Consider the following 21,251-nt stretch of genomic DNA (forward strand, 5'->3'; position numbering starts at 1 on the left):
TCAAAGAAGCAGAACTACTGTATAGCTTAGGATTAATCTGTATTGAGTCTACTATATGTCATACAGTTTTTGTTGACCAATTATTCTTTTTTGGGGGGAAATGCAAAATATCTGATTTTTGCTGATATCCAACATGCAGATATTCACAAATTCATCTTGATATTGATACTTGGAATTAGTTCGGGCCAAATCCTTCAATCCTTAAAACATTCCTTTAAGGAAAAGGAACAAACAAACAAAGAAAATGACTTGAGCTGACATAGGTCTGTTTGTCCAGCCTAAAATTCCATTGAAACATATGGCCAATAATGACAGCCAATTTATCCATTGTAAATATTGGCAGAAAAATCTGCCGATACAGATGATAAACTTTTTAAGCTATTATCTGCATACACAAACAAAAATGAGGGCCCAATGTAGAACAATTATGTAAAAAGTTACAGCTTTTTTGAGTCAAAGGGCCCAACTTTATACTTCATGTTAGCTCAACTAAAGCCAATACAAAGAAAATGGCTCAATCAGTGATTATGAATAGACCCACTTCAGGAGTAGGTACCAAAAATGGTGTCTTGCTTTTGCTTTGTTGGCATTAGCTAAAAGCTGGTAGCTTAGCTGATAATGTATACAGTCATTTTTCAGATTCAATGACTCAATTACAGTTGCAGAAATTTAACTGTACTTTTTACTTTTTACTGTGATATAGCCAACAAGTATTTAAGACTAAGGTTCCTTCACATTCGATTTGACGGGCAAGGTTACACAAAAGTGAACACAGTAAGTCCCTGGGAGAAAGACTGTCACACAAGGTAAAGACACATAATGGCCGTTGATCGTTCAGGTGTGAGCTTTCTGTCTGGAAAAAACTGAAAATATTTTTCCATCCTCAAGGTAAAAGACATAAAAACAACTGTGAGTTGTTGGCTTATATGTGTAGGAAGGAAAACATATTTCTATAGCCATGCATGGTTATTGTATCTCACAAAGCACCAAGCTAAACAAAACATTTTTCTATTAGAATGCTGGGTGCTGCAAACAGCGGTGACCCAAGTGCATTTAATGTTAGCTTGGCAGAACAAGGAGGATGGACTCCATCCAAACAGACAAGGCTTGATATTAAATCCTGCATCCTGATATCTATAAGTAGACTAAATGTAAAGAATATTTAAGGCAACATGCATCACTGATTAAGTGCTGAGTCTGTTGCCATTAGAAAAAGTAGGGGAAGAAGATACTGGGTTTTTGCCAATATCTGATGTGCCAATATTTTCAAATTCGTGTTATACAACACTGATACTGATACTGATATAAAAATGTAATTGTCAGCTAAAATGTTAGTCCTTAAAGCATGCTTTAAAATTTAAGGATGAACAAAGAAAAAGTATTTCAGCTGACAGAAGTCTGTTAGTCATGCCTGAAAGTCAGTAAACTTATTCCTACACAAGACTGATATAAAAAGATGGTATGGGCTGATATGTACATCCCATATTTCTTTTGTAAATACACAGCAAAACCTGGAGTGTTGATATCACAATGTTGAACATCTTAATGGTGATAAACTCCAAAGTCATAACTTTAACTCCATTTTGAGTTAAATGTCCTTCAGTGTTGGAGTTATTTGGCGGTGTTGATCCATCTTACTCTGTATAGAGTCAATTTATCTAAGCTCAGTTCACTGCCGTTTTATATCTGTGGATATGTTGGCATAGTTTTACAATAAAGGCTTTTGGCTAAGTGTTAATGTTTTTTTTTTGATTTTCACCTTTAAATGTTGTTTGTTCTACAGCGATCAGTGCTAGGAGTCCTTTGCTCATATTTCTTAAGAATTATTGTTGTTTTTTGAGGTTAGACACTGTTGCACCATGAGTGAAGCTACCCACTGTGTTTCTCAATTCTTTCTGTGGAACTGGATGGCTCAATTTTACAGACTGAGTAGTTTTCATGAAAGTGCATTTTCCGGCATTATGGTTAACTGGCATATTCTTGCATGTGGGCACTTAAACTCACTTTAGTAACCAGTTCCTTAAGGCAAAATTAGTGTAAAGTGTGTATAATTTGCCTCAGTGATTGATCCTGTAAAATATGTGAAATTTAACTCTTTAACTTCGACTGTGACCCTGCAAAGTTTACTGTTTATCTGCAGAAACTTTCATGCCTGCCAATACTGATTATTTACTTTTTAAGCTTACATCTGCCAATACCAATATCATACACACAGCACTGTGCATTTCTAAAGAAATGTCTACAGATATGAATATGAGAGTTACTTGCTGACACTACCACAGCAACACATTAATATGAGTATGAAAGCAAAAGGAGCTATCACAAAAATACACCTTGAGAGGTGAAACTATTCAGCAAATTCAATCTATTTTATCATTTTGAGTCTGAGTTGCATTGTTGTGTGAAAGCACACAACTATTCTCTACATGCAGATCACATTCATATATTTTGCATAATGTACAGGGGATGTTCTTTTATTTTTGTTCTTGTGCTGCATGACTGGCCCATGGCAAAGGAAAACCAGGCAACTGCCTTTTCAGAGAGCCTTAAACCATGAAGTCTTTTCTTCCGCTTGTTTGTTTCCAAGGCTGCATCCACAGCTACTGTCCACATGCTACCAGGACTCCCTCTCACAACTCCACATCTCAGCACTGTATGGGCAGTATGTGCTTTCTTTTCATCTTTTAGTCTCTTTCCTTCTACTGGGTCTTATGCTGAATGTGGTTCTGAATTTTTAAATTCTTGTACATTGAAGATTTTAAAATTTACAGGGATCTTTGGTGGATCATTCTGCAGGTTCTGTGCTATGCATGTTAATCAGTGAGTTATCCACTAACCAAAGCCCTCAATTCTCATCTCCTGTATGTGTGCTCTGTGCTCTAATGTTGTTGTTAAATGCACATGATAGCATCAACAGGATCACCCATTAAGATGTAAATGTCATGTTATAATATCATGCACTTCAATAAAAACAGGAACATCTAAATTACATATGACCCTTTGTTTGGACAATTTTTAACTGGACTTATCCGATAGCTCCTGATCCTGACATGTTATCATGGTAAAAGCTGTAGATGTGTGGCTAAAAAACTTGCTTTTCCTTGTGTGTTTGTGCTTTTCTTTCTTACAGTGTGTGCAGGAAGGAGGAAAACCCCACTGAGGTGCTTCTCCTGCAGTAACATGCTGAGCACGTTCTTTGCCATTCTTTGCATATAGGCACCTTCGTGATCTACTTTTCTTTTTGGGTGGCTTGATTGAATGATTATGGTCAGGAAGGTCTTGCTCACAATGGAAGTTCAAACTAGCAGCTGACCTGGGTAAATTACATTTAGCGTGAGCCTGCTGCAAATTAGGCTCCCTATTCTCCTTGTGATGTCAACAGAATGGAGGTTGCCAAGAAGTGCAGGGCCTTGGGAAAGTGTCCCACCAAGGCTGAGACAGTCCATTATCTTAGTCCTGTGCAGGCGGTTCAGGCAGAGAGGAATGGGGGACATGCACCCTCAGATAAGTTTATGATCACAGGTAAAGGTTGAGCACACTTTCTTTGCATTAAAAATAGCTAGACCACTAAAAAATGTCATATTTATCATAAGGTCCGTGGTAAAGCTGATATGAAACACATGTAAACAAACTCAGTGACTTTAGTTCATACATCTTTTGTAAGCATAAAATATGTATTTCTGCTTTGAAATCAAGGTGAGTGGATTACAATGTTAGTAAAGATCTATAAAGATGCCCTGGCGACAAGCATTGGAATTGGCTTGTTTTTTTTTTCCAAACTGATTTTTATTATCTAAAAAGATTTTCCCAAAGTTATTTGTACATATTTATACACGTTTCTCAGCAAATTCAACAAAAGCTGCGTCAAATCGGCTACAAAAGAAAACAAATGCATACCAATATAAATAGAAAGGTCATTAAAGGTTTAGAAAACTTGTGACCAAAAGACAGTGGCAAAAATAATCAAGGTCCAAGATGGTGTTGTAACAACACTCTCAAGAAGGTGCAAGCCAAAACACATGGGTGTATTTTTGATGTTTATATGCCTATGAATGAAAGGCTTTTTACTTTTTTAAACCATCGTGAGTGCCTGGACCTTGGTTATTTTTGCTGTTGTTTTTTGGTCATATGTTTTTCGACCCATTTATGAAATGTTCTCCTCTAGCTGTGTCTCCTTTTCATAAATAGGATTTTGCATTTGTAAACTCATTGCAGTTTTAACAGATATAACAGCCACTGCCTGACAGTTACATGCCTCTGGGGTATACAATTACTGGACATTTAAGGTGAAGAAAAGGAAGGGGCACACGAAGTCCAATAACCTTGACCTTGACCCAATAACCTTGACCTCTAAAATTTAATCAGTTTATCCGTAGGTCAGAGTGGACATTTGGGCAAAGTTTGAAGAAAATCCCTCAAAAAATTCTTGAGATATCATGTTTTTTAGTATGTCACTAAAAAATATATGGACAATCTAAAAACTACCGCTGCACAATTAATCTAACTGCAATTAAAATCACAATTTCAGACTTTGCAATAACATAATTGCATAAAATGCTGCAGTTATTTGCGTCTTCTGTAGTTCTTGAAAGGATTTAAAAAATGCCTGCAGAAAGGCCCTTAAGTTTACACTAGTACTACAGTTGCACTTTGTAGAAGTACCTGAATTTTTCAAAAAAGAAAAACCTTTGTAAGAAAAAAAAAAACAAGTTATTTTAATAGCAGTACTGTAAAAACTTAAGGTTTTGTATGTTTTTAGGATTCTTAATATTTGTAAGTTTTGAATTAAGTAATACACACTTCAGAAACATCATGATTCTCTGCATTTTCCTTGACAATCAAGCAAGTAGACTCATGATACCATGAATGCAAAATATCATAACTAGTATTGCAAATAAAATACTGTCAAGTGTTATAGCTACACACACACATACAGTATTATAGTACATCATAATGAAATCATACAACTCGTTTTGTTATTTTAAGAGAAAAAAAAAACTTCAGGAGGAAAAAAATTACTCTCAAACAGTTCAATTTTCTCACCAAATGGCACAATAAGAAATAATAAGAAGAAATAATAATAAATAATAATTTTAAAAAACCCTAAAAACGGAATGTTTGCACCAATGATGTGTTGAGTTCTTCCTACCTGGCCTATGTGCAAACTCAGATTTGAAAGGTTTTTTTTTCTTTTTTTTTGCACTGAGTTGGATTGGTCTGCTCTGTACCAAAAGTCCTGTACCAAAGCAGTTCAGTAGATATGTGCATTTGTCACAGCCCTAGTTTGAAGGCACTGAAAGTATACCTTGATATAGTTCCTAACTTTGAATTTTACAACAGCAACAAACGCAAATTTTATGTTAGTAAAAATCTCTGCAGAAATGGCTCACACAGTTTACAACAAGCACTTCATGTTTCCACAGTGTAAATGTCAAGTGAAAATGAATGAGAGCATGCTCAGACTCACTGTAGACTTGAAGATGTCCTTTGAACGCCGTGCCTCCTCTTGGATTCTCAGCTTTGCATTCATAAGTTCCCGAGTCCTCCAGCTGAATGTTGGGAATTTCCAGCACAGCTTGTGACTTCCTGAGTCTTGCTTTTTTGGGGATGTTGCCATTTATCTTCCTCCATGTGATTGTTGGCACTGGGCTGTGAGAAGAAGAGAGTGGGATTAAACACTGAACTGTACAAAGTCAAAGAAAAACAAGCAGAATTTACTCACAGAAGAGGGTGTAAGCTGCAGGGATGCAATTAGTTGTAGATGATGGAGTTTTGTTTTGAATGAAGAACAGCACAATAAAGTCGGGTAAATTTGGAGTACCTTCACTTTGATAAGATTTAGGAATAACCTTAAGATATTTAAGTATGGGGCGCGCAGATGGTCAAGTGGTTTAAGGGGCACACCATGTACGCGGGCGGCCCGGGTTCGAATCTGGCCTGTCTATCCACTGTCCTCCTCTATCCAATTAAGGCATGAAAAGGCCAAAAAATAAATCTTAAAAATGGAAATTTAAGTATTTCACCTCTGATAAAGAGCATTTAGAAAAATATACTTTTCTTTTAAATGGAAAACGATGATAGAAAAAAAAATCTAATTTAACGCTCAATGAAGTTAGTAATTAATAGAGTTATTAAAGTTCTGGGAAATGAGTCTGAAGACAAATAATTTAAAAATCACCTTGAGCTTTAGAAAAACTTTGTTAATCCAATCATTAAGCATGTGAATATTGAAAAGTAATCATGATTATTGTGTTGTGGAAATTAAGTGCTCTGTCAAAACAGAGGTTTTAAAATAGAGGCAACTAAATAACAAACATAGGCAATTATAATAATGATGAATTTTATTTATAAAGAGCTTTCAATCAAAGTGCTGCACATAAAATTAACAGATGATAAACAAAACAACTGATGAGAACATTTAAAAAACTAAAAACATAAAAACATACAAAAACTATATAAAGGACATCAGAGAAACAGAAAAACAATTGAGGACGCATCTGCAACTGCGGGTCTTCAGCTTTGCTTTAAATAAATCAATATAACACGCCTGTCTAATGTCTACAGGTAGACTGCTCCACAATACTGGTGCATGGAGAGAATAAGCCCACTCACCATCCGCCTTTTTAAGGACCTTTGGGACACTCAGATGAGTTCAGTCCCCTGGGAGCACAAAGCATGTGAAGGTATATATAGAGGCAGCACCTTACAGTCTGCTCTAAACTGAACTAGAAGCCAGTGTAGAGGGCCAGCACAGAAGTAATGTGCTCTTTTTTAACTCACTGGTCAGAACATGAGCTGCTGTGCTCTGTAACATCTACAGACCTTAAAGACTCTTTTTTGGTAAAGCTGACAGAAGGACATTACAATAATCTAATTGCAAAGAAACAAAAGTGTGGATAAGGACCTCAGCATCCTGAACAATAGACCTGATCTTATGTTGGGGATAATTCTGAGGTGGAAAAAGGCCGCTCTTGTCACCTCTTTCATATGAAACTCAAACATCAAAAAATGATCAAAAAGCATATCAAGATTCTTAACTCTGGCTTTGCAGTGAATTACACAGTCACCCAAAGATGGAGGGAAATGAGTATATAGATGATTTCATGCAGCTTGTCCAATAACCATAATTACTGTCTCAGCTGAGTTTAGTTGCAGGAAATCTGCTGATAACCAACATCAGCAAGAAAGGTTTCAAATTTAGCTGTTTCCATCTGCTCTGAAGGAACGTGTAACAGAAAATCATCTGCATAACAATGAAAAGTGACCCTAAAAGAAAGCAAAATTTGACACAAAAGTATCGTATAGAATGAGAACAACAGCTGACCAAATATGGACCCCTATGGCATCCCATCCTAACAACACAGGACTCAGAGAACACGTTGCTGTCAGACGCATTGAGATCTCTCTGACAGGTAGACCTCAACCACTGGAGCACCTGGCCTGAGATGACAAATAATTCTCAAGTCTTTCTAATAAAGTACAGTGGTTGACTATTTCAAAAGCAGAGCTGAGATCTAGCAGCAAGAATACAGATGATGCCTCTGAGTCAACAGCCAATAACAAATCATTCACTGTCTTCGTAAGTGCTGTTTCAGAGGAGTGATTTGCCCTAAAAATAAAAAAAGACTTATCTAGACAAACCGGGGGATGTGACAATTACTTTCTCAAAAACTTCTGACAAAAAAAAAAGATTTGAGACAGAGTGTCAGCATCCAAGTCGGGCTTAGATTAAACAAAAGGGCCTAATGTGGGCCAAAGCTCCAAGGAAACCCATGATGGCAGTGGATCTACAGAGCAAGTTATACACCGTGCCACCTTGACAACCTTAGACTGTCCAAAGAAGTAGGCTCAAATTCAAAACAGCCTTGACCACTGTAGATAGGAAAGGCAACTAAATCATCTGCTTTGCCAGAATGAGGAACCTTAACTCTGTTGTCCTCTACCTTATCATTAAAATGACATATGAATCCAAGAAGTCCCTCTTTTGCAACTTAGTTCACTTATTTTATATGGACTGTTAGGTAGAGTTGTTTCACATGTCACATAATACTGCTGTGCATGCAAAAACAAGCATAAAAAAGTTAGATTAAAAAAGGGGTAAATGTGAGGGAAAATCAGGGCAAAAAAATCCCTCAGTAAAGACTAGGTATAATATGCCAAATCAATCATGTCTGATACACACATTTTTGACACATCTACATCCTACGTGAGGTAACTCATTCCCAAAAAAACCTGATGATTACAACCAGATATAAGCTGTGCACAGACAAACCTCCAGGGGACAGAGAGCATGCCCCATAGGACCTTTATACACAACACAAAAAAGGTGGTTGTCAGTCAGTGCCACAAATGTGATTTTTTTGAGAAGTTAAGGCATGAAAAACATTCAAATGTGACTAATACTTAAATATAGATGTGCATTGTACAACAAATAAATAATTAATTAACTTCAGTAACCTGTTAAATTGTGCATGAAATTTTAAACAGCAGGTATAAATGGTAACTTAAACTACTGCCTTATGTTTACACCCTTCTGGGAGGTATATAATTGTCAAACAGTTAAAGTACAGAGCCTGGGTGGTGTTTGTGGTACCGTGATTGGTAAAAACTATAGTTCTGTAGTAAAACTTAGATTACAGGGCTATTCAAGTCTAATCATTTCACCATAAGCATGTACGTACAGACAATCCATAAACATAATGTCTCAGGCCACATACCAAAAGACATAAGGCTGTCATGGCCATTTTGATATGTACTTTTCTTCAGTGTGTTACAGTTAGTAAAATGTAGGTTAAGATATGCTTAGTCGATCAATAGGCTCAAAATACGTTTGACCACTTACATCACAAATATCCAACCGTTGTTAAGAATTTGGAGGTGACCAATTAGATGTAAGAAAGGCCTTGACAGAAACAGAAAATTTAAAAAAAAAACCACACAAAGATGCCAAACTTTATGGGTGTGTTGGTGCTTGAAGATGATTAGAGGGACATGTTTTATGAATTAGACCTTGAGATGAAGCAGACAGTGGAGCAAATGAGTACCATTCATGCTGCTACTTGCTGCTGTATTCATTAGAATTCAAGATATTATTTTGGCTGTCAACAAGTTAACCATTTGATTTGTCTTGACAGCTTAGTCATGAAAAAAAAGCAAGTCAACTAATTCTTCTTGTCAAAATGTTTGTTTACAGAATTAACACAGCAGCACTGCCTAGTGGCAAAACTAGGGAGTACAACAGAATCAAGCAAATGCTTCATGTCCTAATGCAGGAAGGTTTCCCCCTTATTTTTTTTTAGAACTGGGCCCATTAAAAATGGACCACAGGTGCATTTGGCCCTTGGTCCATAGTTTGGACAACCCTGAGTTAACTTTGACAGCCAAAATCGGTTAGATTCATATCTGCAGGTCGATTGTGCAAGCTGCAATCTGGACCATCTGCTCAAGATTAAAGAATGACTGGACCAATCAGTGTCATTTCAGTGGAATGAGACTATCAAGTTGTACTGCAAGACTGCAAACAATGGCTACGGGTAAAGATATCAGCATGAATGCAGCTAGAGCAGTAGCTTTATTAAGAGCAAAAAACAACAATGAAGTTTTTCTCTGTGGAAAAGATGCTTTTGTTCATCTCCCAACCAGCTGTGGCAAGAGTTTGATTTACAATCTGGCTCCACTGATAGTAAACAATGACATGTTATGTAGTTTACTCCTCGATGTCAGTGCACACCTACTATGTCATATGTTACTGACTGGCCTGTAATACATTTGACAGACAGAACATTTGTCCAATCACCCTGTGAGATCTTTTTAAAAGGTTCTACCCTTCTCAAATCTCTGTATGGGCTGTATCCCTGATGGATGTGAACTATATCCTGTGCAATGAATAAGTGAAACAGCCTATCTATTGTGTCAGGTTATGTAACAGTTGGTATATAATGTGGTTTTGTCATTTGTCATTGCACTTAATGCATCATGTTTTTTGTAAAGCAGTGTTTTCTCAAGTTTAAGTAAACATATATACAGTTAAAATGGCACAAACTGATAGATTTAAAGTTGGCACTGGGATGTTTACAGCCAATATTGAATGTGAATCTATTGGAACAAAATTATACAAGAAACTTTCAGTTTGAAATTAATTTCCCTATATATGTTTTTATTTTATGAAATATTTTAGGATCAGAATGTTGACAGAAAAAGCCTCATGTATCAATTATATATCGAATCCTATTTCATAGCATTTTAAAGATGCTATAACAACTCAAGATTTAAAGAATATATATATATATATATATTTAACAATTACAGAACGGTTAAGGCTTTACAGGGTTACAACAAAATCAAAATAAATAAAATACCATAAGTCACTACAAACACAGTGATCAGTGTTCAATGTTGGCTCTGGTCTGCACATAAATCCCTGATCTCTGACCACTTGTTAGACATTTACCATATTTAACAATACCCACAGTAGTCCCCACGTTCCAGGCAACAGAGACGATATTTAAATCAGGCTATTACATCAGCTGGAGATCTCCATGATTAGTGTTCAGGCAATGTCATCTCTCCCTGTTTATTCACGGCTTGCCCTATGGATCCTTACGATAGATGACTTGCACACGCAGAGAGAGAATGTCTTACTATGTGCTCGGTTTCGGCAGCGCTCCTGTATGACAACTAGATTTGACAGGTGTCTGAGAGATGGAAATGTGACACCATACAAACCTCCAGTGAACCCATCAATCATTTAAGCAAGATGGAAATGTTACATCCCTGAGCTTTTTTTATCTGCTCCAAATTCACAAGGACACTGACGCACTCTTGACTGCATGAACTCGAATTAGGATTCGGGGCAGGTTTTCTATTAAACACAACATTGTTTTATGGACTGGAGTTTCTCATCACATTGCTTTTTCTACACTATTTGTTTGAAGATATTCATTTACTTTGTGTTTCTGAATGGCGACATTATTACCTTACAGCATGCATCAAGACTGTTGCACATCACTGAGAGCATGGACAAACATACTGAATAACAGTCAGGACTTATAAATGGACTTCAGTTATTGAGGCCCAGAATTTCTGCTTATGAATCTGAAAATGATTCTGTCACTTATAATAAGATATCTTTATGAAAAATATCTGTTTTCTTGTTCTCCATTTAAAAAGCATGAAAATATGGCAGTTTCTAAGATAGGATTGAATATGCCGTCACGTCCATTCAAAGTCCCAATATCACATTCTCATAATTTTTAACGAGAATTTAAAGTTATGGTAATTTGATACTGAGAGTATTCTAATAATTATGCAAAATTAATCCTGTTTTGCACCAATAACTCTGCACTAAAGTTGTCAAAATGATGATACTTTGAGAATTTTGATATCACTTGTTTCAAAATGAGCCAGTCTGTTATTTAATGATGATTAGTATAGAAAATACCAATTTGTCTTTAACTCTTGAGCCATTTAACATTAAAGATAATTTTTTTTGTCACTCTCATGATATACTCTCAGCATACTTAGGAGCAAAATGCAACTCTGCCTAAATCACATATTCTTATGGGAAAAAAACAACTAACCAAACAATCGAAAACAAACAAAAAAACAAACAAAAAACAAAACAAAACAAAACAAAAAAACAAGAGATATACATAAATCAAACAAGAAACAGGACTGATTATGGTTAAAAAACAGGATGATATATTCAAAACACAATTTGTAAAATTCTGTCCCTACAGGGTTTTGAATCAAAACAATAACACAATAGGATGAGTACAAACCAGTTCATCTCCACTGTTTTCTTCTTACTTTGAATTGAGAACTCTGTTCAATAAAAAGGGCACTCCATAAGGCGTGCTAACGAAACAGAAAAACAATGTTCTGTTCTCATTCATAAATTTCTCTGAGTGAATGAGGAATGCACTTAAAAATGCACTTCCATGTTCATGCTGGAAGAGGTCTCGGAATGCACATGTGTTCTGGAGGACGTGCATGCGCTCTGCTGTTGCTTCCAGTGTGTAAGTATTGTTCAGCTTTTATCATAGGTATAAGTTCAGCGAGATGAGTTCAGCCTACATGTCCAAATAGATCTGGTCAGGTACACAATGTGAAGCAACAGCTGAACTAAACAGTCACTGATCATGGGTATTTCTTAGATATTTCATATTCCTTCAGTCAGAAGCTGCAGTTACAATAAATTTCTCAGTTCCATTGACTATTAAAAACTTCAGTTAAACAAAGAGGGATAAACAGAGTTTTAATCCTTGTAGAATGTGGACTTAACCCAGAAATTAAATCAAATATAATTCAAATAGATAATTTAATACAATAGGTGATTAATAAATAATATAACAAACTGAAAAACACTCCCAGCATAAATAAGGGAATAAAGGTCAAATGTAATAAAAGGTGTCCAGTGAAAATCACAGATGGTTATGCAGGTCTCAGAATTGACATAGAATTGAACATCCATTAAAGAAAAAGAAAAAGAAGAAGAAGAAAAAAAAGCTTTCCAATTTTAATGAAAATTAAATACATTTAAGGACAAACACTGTTATCATCCAAAACCTTTATCAGGAGGTCAGACCAGAAAACAGTTCAAAATTAAGATGCCAACTGTATAAAAAGAACATTTTTTTAAAAGTTAGTTAGTTTCAGACTCTTTATTTTGCATTCAAGGTGTACTAGATTGATGTTATTGCCTTCAAAATGAACAAATATTTCTCACAAGGGAGCATGCCCCCGGACCCCTCTCGAAGGGCTGGAGTGCACATGGTTGGAATGGGACCATCTCTGCCTCAGTTTTAACCAGGAAAAACCCTGAAATTGGTGTTTAGCATTAGCTGCTAGCTGCAGGAACAATAAAAAATGAATTAAGAAATGGATAAAAAGACGTTCAATATCGGATTTACTGGTGTGGATTTAATCTTTAAAGACCCCCGAAAGCCACCCAAGTTCTAGGCTGGCTGTAAAAGCATCCATAAGGAATTTGGAGGCATGGATAGCATCATTAGATCGGTACAATGGCATGCATCAAGAGGAAAAAAAGAGTAAGAGGCAATGATTGTAACCTATGTCTCTTCTCATTGTATAAGACAATGCTGGTCTCAGAGTGTTAATATAATTTAAATATAAAATTAGATTCAGTTAACAGATGAGGATGCAGCCGTTCTTGATGAATCATGATGCTTCATGATACTAAATTTTTGGCGTGATAATCATAATAATAATCCTAATGGACTCATGATGCACAGCTTTTGTCACAACTCTACTCTGAACAATTACACTATTTCAGTGGTGAAATATCAATATATTCAAATATATAAAGAAGTCTTGCTATGCACTGTTGCCGCTACCTTCCCATCTCCAGAACAGACAGATAAAACTGCTAAAAATAATGTGAAAAAGTAACAAACATCCTCCCATACAGCATGGATCCCAGGGACACTACCAGGAGCCTGAGGTAAAATCAAATATCTGAGCTCTAATGTGGCTCCATTTGTTAGTACTTGGCATTCTTATTTTAATGCCCTCCAGTGCTGCAACAACAACAACATAAACAAATGCCAGAAAACAGGCACAGAGATTGAATCAGTGCTCATGAATATGGCATGCTGTTGTTTAGCAGCCCTTCCTTATACCTTATTGATGGAGGGTTCAGGAGACCTTTGCTCCAACTAAACTCTGGACCAGTCAGAGAACACAGCAAATCTGTGGAGACCTTGAGGGGCTGGAACATGAGTGTGAATCTTCCTGAGTGCGTGGCAGGATTTCTCTTTGGAGGCTGAATAATGAGCACCAGGCCTGTACATGTCAACAGCACTGAGGGTGGGCAGGAGGGAATAGGCTTATTCGCTTTAAAATGTGAAACTCTGCCTGTCAGTGTCTTTTCTATGAAAGCATACGTGTAAACTCCTGAACTCTGAGGATCTGGTCCTGTTCATTTAATAAAAGTCTACAGGCTGAGGGGTTTATATTCTAACACACACTCTGGGTTTGTGTAAAAAGCTAAAATTTTCAATTTAAGGCCATGCCCAAAGGCAGGCTCTGTAGATTACATCTTAATTAGCATGCCACACAATTGCTGTGCCCTCATCTGGACTTGCACCATAATAAAGGCTGAAAATTAAATCTAATACCAAAATATAGAGGAGAATTAGTTTGCTTCAGATCATTAGGATCTAGATATTATCCCACCACTTAGCTCGATAGCTAAGCTCTCAATTTGTGGGTCTCTCCTGATGATTCTATACTATTTTCAGTAAAGAATCGACCTGGAGCGTGGAGCCTAATTTTAAATCAACTGGGCAAAAGGCTGTCTTTCAAAAGCATTAAGCGTAGAAACGAGAATAAAATGTTCTGTAGTTAAGAGGCACTTTGTGTTGCTGCTGACAATGTGATCCTTGAGGTCCTGTGTGGAAAGTAACTATGAGGGTTTCAAGAGTCTGGTTCCCTCTGGGGTCACTGAAACTAAAAGTATATTGTCTACTCTGAGGCAATTTAGATGAAAGCATCCACCGCATGCCACATATTGTGCTGTAAGTGGAAATGAGTGGGAGAATGTATAACCAATCAAATGTACAAGGCTCTCTGAACTCAAATGAACTTCATACTGTAATATTGTCTGAAATAAAAGCAGCTAACAGCACTGCACTTTCTAGAGTTTCTTGACTATGAAACTGCTGCTTCAAACTCAATTTGATTTAAAGGTAGAAATGCATCATCTATACTGCTTTTCCTGTATAATAAACTTCAAAGACTGATCTAAACTCTCCACATAAACAGGAAACAATGATGTAAATCCACAATGAATACTGAGCTGTGAAAAAGCATTTGCCCCCTTCCTGATTTCTTATTTTTTTGCATATATGCCAAACTTAAATGTTTCGGATCATCAAACAAATTTTAACACATTTAAACAGATACAATGGATTGTGGGATAGAAAACAGATAATATGGCGGACAGCATTAGCTGCTAGCTACAGAGACAATAAAAAATGCATTGTAAATGGATGAAAAGACATTCTATATGGGAGTTACTGGTGAGAATTTAATCTTTGAAGACCCTGGAAAGTCACCCAAGTTCCAGGCTCCCTAGAAAACCTTCTGTAAGAGCCACGAAGACATGGATAGCATCATTAGAACGGCACAACTGAGGGCTTTCAGAGGGAAAAAGTGGCTATGATTTAAGATTTAAAGTTACTTAACTTTCTTCTTGTCACATACCACAGCTGCGGTCTCAGAGAGTTAAGGTAAAAATATGCTAAACAACAATAATCTGCTAAACCGAACAATTTTGAATTGTTTCTTTTTTTAACCTGAGAGCCAGGCTGAACGACTTGGGAAAATAATCTAATTGTGTTTTGGGTTTTTTTTTCATAATATTACGATTGCTATTTAATATGTATTTTCTAGGTTCCTCCTGTTATGTGGATCCTTGAATATAACCAGTGCAACAGTAGATAGATTAAATTAGGAATTAAACATTTTGGAAAAATATGTTACGATTATTTTGACTTATACAACAAATTTGATATCAACTGTTGTACTGAAGGGGGTTGCCATTTTAATGTGATTCTCATTCTAAATATGATAAAATACAAAAACAAGAAAAGTGGGATGTTTTTCTAAACTATTCTAAAAAAGACACTTAAATACTTGCATAAGGAGTAGAACATAACATTTCTACTGCAAAAACTTACATTAAAGTGGTATTTTGACACATATTCCAGGTTAAAGAAAAATGGCACTGTTTGCGATTTGAAAATTGCAGTAGGTCATATTGCAATTTAATCTTATTTTCAATTAATTTGCCAACCCTACCAAAAAGCCTCCACTTTTGGCACTATTTGCAATATGAGCTTCAGCTACTGCTACTCTTCTGCCTCAGCTGTTCTGGTCTGCAGGCTTTGTCAGATGAAACAACTCTATACTAAACTAAAATCGGTTGTTTCACTTCAGTTTCCTTCAAAAGCTGACACAAAGTTTTTACCATATGTTTTATCATGTATCATGCCAGTTATAATGTCTAATTCTCAGCCATGAGAAGAATAAAGCCACAGCCATAAACTTACTTGTATGCCAAATTTCCATTCAGCTTTTCTTATCTGGTCTAATCTATCTTCTGAAAGTTGAAGAAGGTTGGTAAAACACCAGCATTCAGTAAGGCAGGGAACTCTGCATGGGGAGTGATGCAGGCTGCAGGTGTCTGGAGCCGCTATCCTCAATTAGAAATGTCCTGAAGAAAGTGTTGTGAAGTCCCACTTGTGAAAGCAGTAGCCCTCATGTTCATGTTCTGGGTTAAAAATAAAACTCTTTGAAAAATGTTTGATAAAGTGTTGTTTGGCCCATTTTTACCTTAAACTCTCCAATTTATCTTATTAATATCTTCACCAAGCATGTCCTGTTTGAAGGGGCAAAACTCACTAAAATCACTGGAGGGTAATGGCACAACCATCACCAAGTACTTCATACAACCCAACTTCAAAAATACAGAAATATCCCTTTAAAATTCCTGCATTTAAAAGTTTTGCTGATGTAACTGTTAAATAGTGATAACATCATATGTCTCATCAATGATAAGCAGACTTGTGATATGGAAGTAGGAAAATATTTCTTATTTTTCATGAAATGAACGGTTAAGCAGGAAGATTGAACACTTCCAATTAACTCTACGTGTCACATATTTCTCAATGAGTGGTACACCCCGAAAGGACTGATCTTAAACCTTCCTTGTTTGATAGTAAAACTAATTATTTTTACTGTATGACAAAATCTTCTACTATCCCTGCAGCTTTTTGTTTGCTATGATTCAACATGAATTATGCATTACTGCTGCATATCTTAAGTGCAAACAATCTTTAATCTACACATAACTAAGGACCTCATAATTGCTTGCCTTTATTCAAATTAATTAGCCACAATATGCTAAGTCATTTCCTGAATATATAGACACTGCATTATAATATCACACCCCATTGTTTTTCCTATCAAGCTAAGCAGGAGTTTTGCAGATCAGCTTGAGTCCTCGTCCTGTGCCTCCTTCAGTGAAGTAATTTGTGCACGATGGCTTTCATTCAGACAGTGATCCCCGTGACTTACCCTTTTACGTAGAGATGAATGATTTATCAATGCACCCTATTAAGAAATGCCAGTCTTTATATAGCACTGAAAATGAAGTTAAAATGGGTTTTGTTCTGCTGTTGATCAATATTTATGATGGCACCATGAGCTAAGACGGGACAGGAAAGCTCTGTGTATGTGAATGCCAAAGCTCCTTGAAGTGATTGTCTGCTGGGATATTAACCAGTGACGGTGCTTTGTCGGCCACAGTCAAGGGCAGAAGGGATTAATGACATGAAGACAGTGAGAGCAGGGACAATATAATGGTCCTCTTAACTTTCAAGATGATTGCATTATGGTCCCCTTTAATTATATCTTTAGTTATGTATTTTAGACTTTTGAACTTAGACCATTTCTAAATTGGATTACTTGTTTCACTTTGGAGCATTACAGTAGTTCACTTGATTCAGAAAAAAATGATAAAATATATTTAATTTAATGATCAAAAGTATTGAAATAACCAAAACTTCAAAGAGAACACATCTTTTTCATTTGAAGGTTGGACGTTTAATCACATTTTAAAAATACAGTTAAATATTTTTTCTTCTTTCTTGCAGCAAAGGCTCTACACATAAAGAAAGCCTTCCAGTCTTAAATTTTTCTAGAAAAGTTTAAAAATGAGAATTACATAAAATCATCATCCCCTCAAAACAAAATATACATGGCATTTGCAGTATGAGTCAGCCAGTCGCAGTTACATTTTTTATATCTTTCAGCCTGAATTTATAAGAAATGTTCACTGCAAAGGAATCAAGGAAAAGCCCCTATGTTGTGTGCCCCCAATATTCATGCAATTTAGACAATATGTAGGAACCTGCATGGGATTTTAAATGATTAACAAGTAGTGCTGCACAAACATAACGTAATAAAAAAAGCTGAACACAAAGATTGATTATTAATAGAGCCTCACTATCTCTCCTCCTCCATCTTCTGTTTTTGAGCACTTCTCCACAGTGCACACACAAGGGATGTTTTAAGGTGTCTATTTCTCAATACAGCTATGCAAACATGAATTCCATTTAATTGACAAGTCTTAAGAGTAGAAAATACTTAAAACACTGGCCTTTTCACTTCGGTAGAGCAGTTAGTCCAACCCTTGAAAGCATACATATCACTTTATGTCCATTTATTACTTTAAAAAAAAGTCATACCGCGCTGTTTCTACTACACGCTAATTGCTAAGCTTCTCATGTTTATATCCGGTAAAGAGCAGGGGGGGGGCTCAAACAGGACCGCAGCAGACATTCGCTGAAGCCACAGCTGCTTCTAGTGGCTGGGGGTTCATTACAGTTTCAAAGAGCATTACAGACCAGGATTTCGAGCCCTTCTTTATAAAAAAAAATAGCTAATTAGCATAAATCTTGTGCTGCCTAATTTGATAAGCTTATTCAACCGTTTTACCGCGTGCATCCCTAACACAATCAGACACAAACGGTCAAGCACAGTCACCTGCATGCAACCGTGCAGCAACAGTGAATGTATCTACTGATGTGCAGACTTCCTTGTTTAAGAGTTAACTCCTGAGTTTGCTAGGCTACTTTAAAACCTAGTAAATAGGTCAGACACCACTCAAGAGCACACTACCAACACGTTATGAACATCAATGCCATAACTAACAAGAAGCTGCTCATGTGTAATGAAAACCAGTTCAAGGGAGTAACGACATAACTTTGAGAATAAAACAGAACACCAAAGAAGAGGAAGAGTGACAAAGAGAGGAGGCAGAGCGCTAATCAGACTGAGAGCAGAGGTAGGCCTACTGAGCAAACAGTGAGGGTCTGTGGGGTGGATAAGGAGGGTGTCAAATGTCAAAAGAGAAACCGATCAGATCTTGTTAACTGTGAATTCACTGTTAAAAAGAAAAGCAGAATCAAATATTGACAACAATGTATCATTTATACATACATTTAAATATATAGCATGTAGCCCAGGTCATATTACCCAAATATGTACTAAATTGTGATGCTTCCTCAAGCAAGGAAGCTAGACTATACATCTTCAAAAATACAGTAATATCCCTTGAAGACTGCATCGCCGCACTAGGTAATATTAATCATTTTTTACTCCAGCACTTGAAAAGCATGACAAGAAAAAAAAAGGCCTACTAATAAATATTATATCACCAAAAAAAAAAAAACAACTCTTTTTTGTTATATTAACTTACGGGTTTTCTGCCATTTATATAGATCAAACTGCCACTGCTACCTTACATGAAGCTATTAGTTAGACTTTCGTGTTTCGCCTTCAAAAATTTAAAACGACAATATTCACAACACTTATCTTACCTTAAAGTGGGACACTTCCTCTTATTATAATTCTCTAGGTGTGCTAAGTTAAAATGTAGGGGTGCTCTGGCACTCCTAAAAGGGTCTAAAACTGCCTATTCTATAAAACATCTCTTTTTTTGTTGCTTGTGAAACTAAACAGATAGAAATCTGAAAAACTGCCAAGCTGAGCGTTTTTATTTCACAAATAAAGGTTGACATTTGCCACTTCACAGTTAAACCATTAGAGATATTTTGATAAAAAAATCTATTTCAGATGTTTCCACATGAAAACGCAGATTTTTTTGTCCACCATCCAGCCAGCAATGCTAACTTTAGCAACCACGTTAAGTGGTTTGGATTTTAGTCTCTGTGGACAAAAGTGTGACAACTACAACCAATTTCATTTTTTTTTTTCCACAGACGTAACCTTGGCTCTTCACATTCATAACAGAGCCTGAAAGCACCCAGGAAACACAGATACATTAGACTTCTCAATTATGTGAACACATGGGTCCCTAGGGCTGAATTCCCCATTCAGTCTTCCCCCTATGCACTAACATGCCATCTAACAGCCGCGCTACGATGCTGCACTTCTCTACACTCACTTAACATCCTGCCTGAAGACAAGATGTGCCTGGTTCCCATTCAGGTAATGGAATAATGTCATTTAAAGAGGAGAAAAAAAACACACAAGGAGTATTATCTTAAGAATCTCTCTGGAACAGAGCGGTGATACGCTGTACTTCACTGTTCCTGGTGATTAATACCACAGCGCTATAATAAACAGTTGCAGATATTTGAGCTATATGTTCTTGTTTACTTACTTCCCTAGAGCAAAGCACTCCAGCCTGACAGTCACTCCCTTGGCAGCCAGAACAGATGTAGGGAAATGCACTTCAATTTTAGGCTCATATTCACCCATGACACCTGGAAAAGGTTAGGAAAGAAGAATAGCAGACATTAGAATGAGGCAGATTGAAACAGCTACTCACCCCCTGTTTCCCATCATTCTCGTCTTTTCTTGCCACGTGCTGCTCAGAGACCAGCCATAGTGATTCAAAGATAATGAGGATGTTCACTTCCTGCGATCCTGAAACCTTTTTTATGAATATGTTAGCAACATCTGGAGAGAGGAAAGTAATGAAACAGCAAATCCTAATGCCCAGAGGATACCTGATGTATTGGCCTCTCAAAATACACCTAATACTTTGAATCATGGAGTATACAGGCCTGGGACTGCACATTATGCACACCATCTGGCACACTATCTCTCAGCTACCTATGTTACTCATTTATTAGTTAATGTCAATGACAGACCAGATCAAGAGGATAGTTTTTCATTTTTAACATGAGAGTAGAAGATTGAAAAGTACTAAAACAATCAAAGACAAAAACACTAATGTCATGGTTTTTGATGATGCCAAAGAGCCTTAAAAAAGACTTATGGCAAAGTCTAAATTTTAAAATCTCTCATTTCCTTGTTTATTGTTTGAACTAATATTTTTTATACATTCTTTAATTTGATCTGTATTTTGTAAGTAGTTGTCATATTTTCTGTTTAAACCATAAATTTGTCAGAAAAAAGTACTAATTGTTGTTTTTTATTAGTTCCAAGACATTCAAAGTTTCTTTATTCTGTTGAAATCTGTCACTGTGATTCCTTATAATAATAATATCTAAGGGTGATTGAAAGTAAATTCTGAAACATTAGCAAGCAAGCAAGCACAGACACAGATTACACTTTGCAGTGAACAACAGCTCCAAAACTGCCCCCCCAACCGCCTCCAATGGGATCAGAACCCCTGCTTTTGAAACCACTGTAATAGAATATTGCCCTTTCTGCATTACCCCATTACCCTCTTT

At 36.5% G+C, this 21,251-nt stretch overlaps 1 protein-coding gene across 5 annotated transcripts in view; it reads right to left on the reverse strand.

The window, feature by feature from the left end:
• cntn5 (contactin 5) overlaps positions 1–21,251 on the reverse strand; it is a 244,915-nt gene that overhangs the window by 61,667 nt on the left and 161,997 nt on the right. For all 5 annotated transcript variants that reach the window (XM_041805310.1, XM_041805301.1, XM_041805293.1 and 2 more), the window contains 2 exons: positions 20,213–20,315; positions 5,468–5,649 (listed from right to left, as the gene is read on the reverse strand). In XM_041805310.1, coding sequence (XP_041661244.1) covers positions 5,468–5,649; positions 20,213–20,315 — 285 coding nt within the window. The remainder of the gene's footprint in view (positions 1–5,467; positions 5,650–20,212; positions 20,316–21,251) is intronic.

Source organism: Cheilinus undulatus, linkage group 2 (genome assembly GCF_018320785.1).
Source record: "Cheilinus undulatus linkage group 2, ASM1832078v1, whole genome shotgun sequence".
NCBI lineage: Eukaryota > Metazoa > Chordata > Actinopteri > Labriformes > Labridae > Cheilinus > Cheilinus undulatus.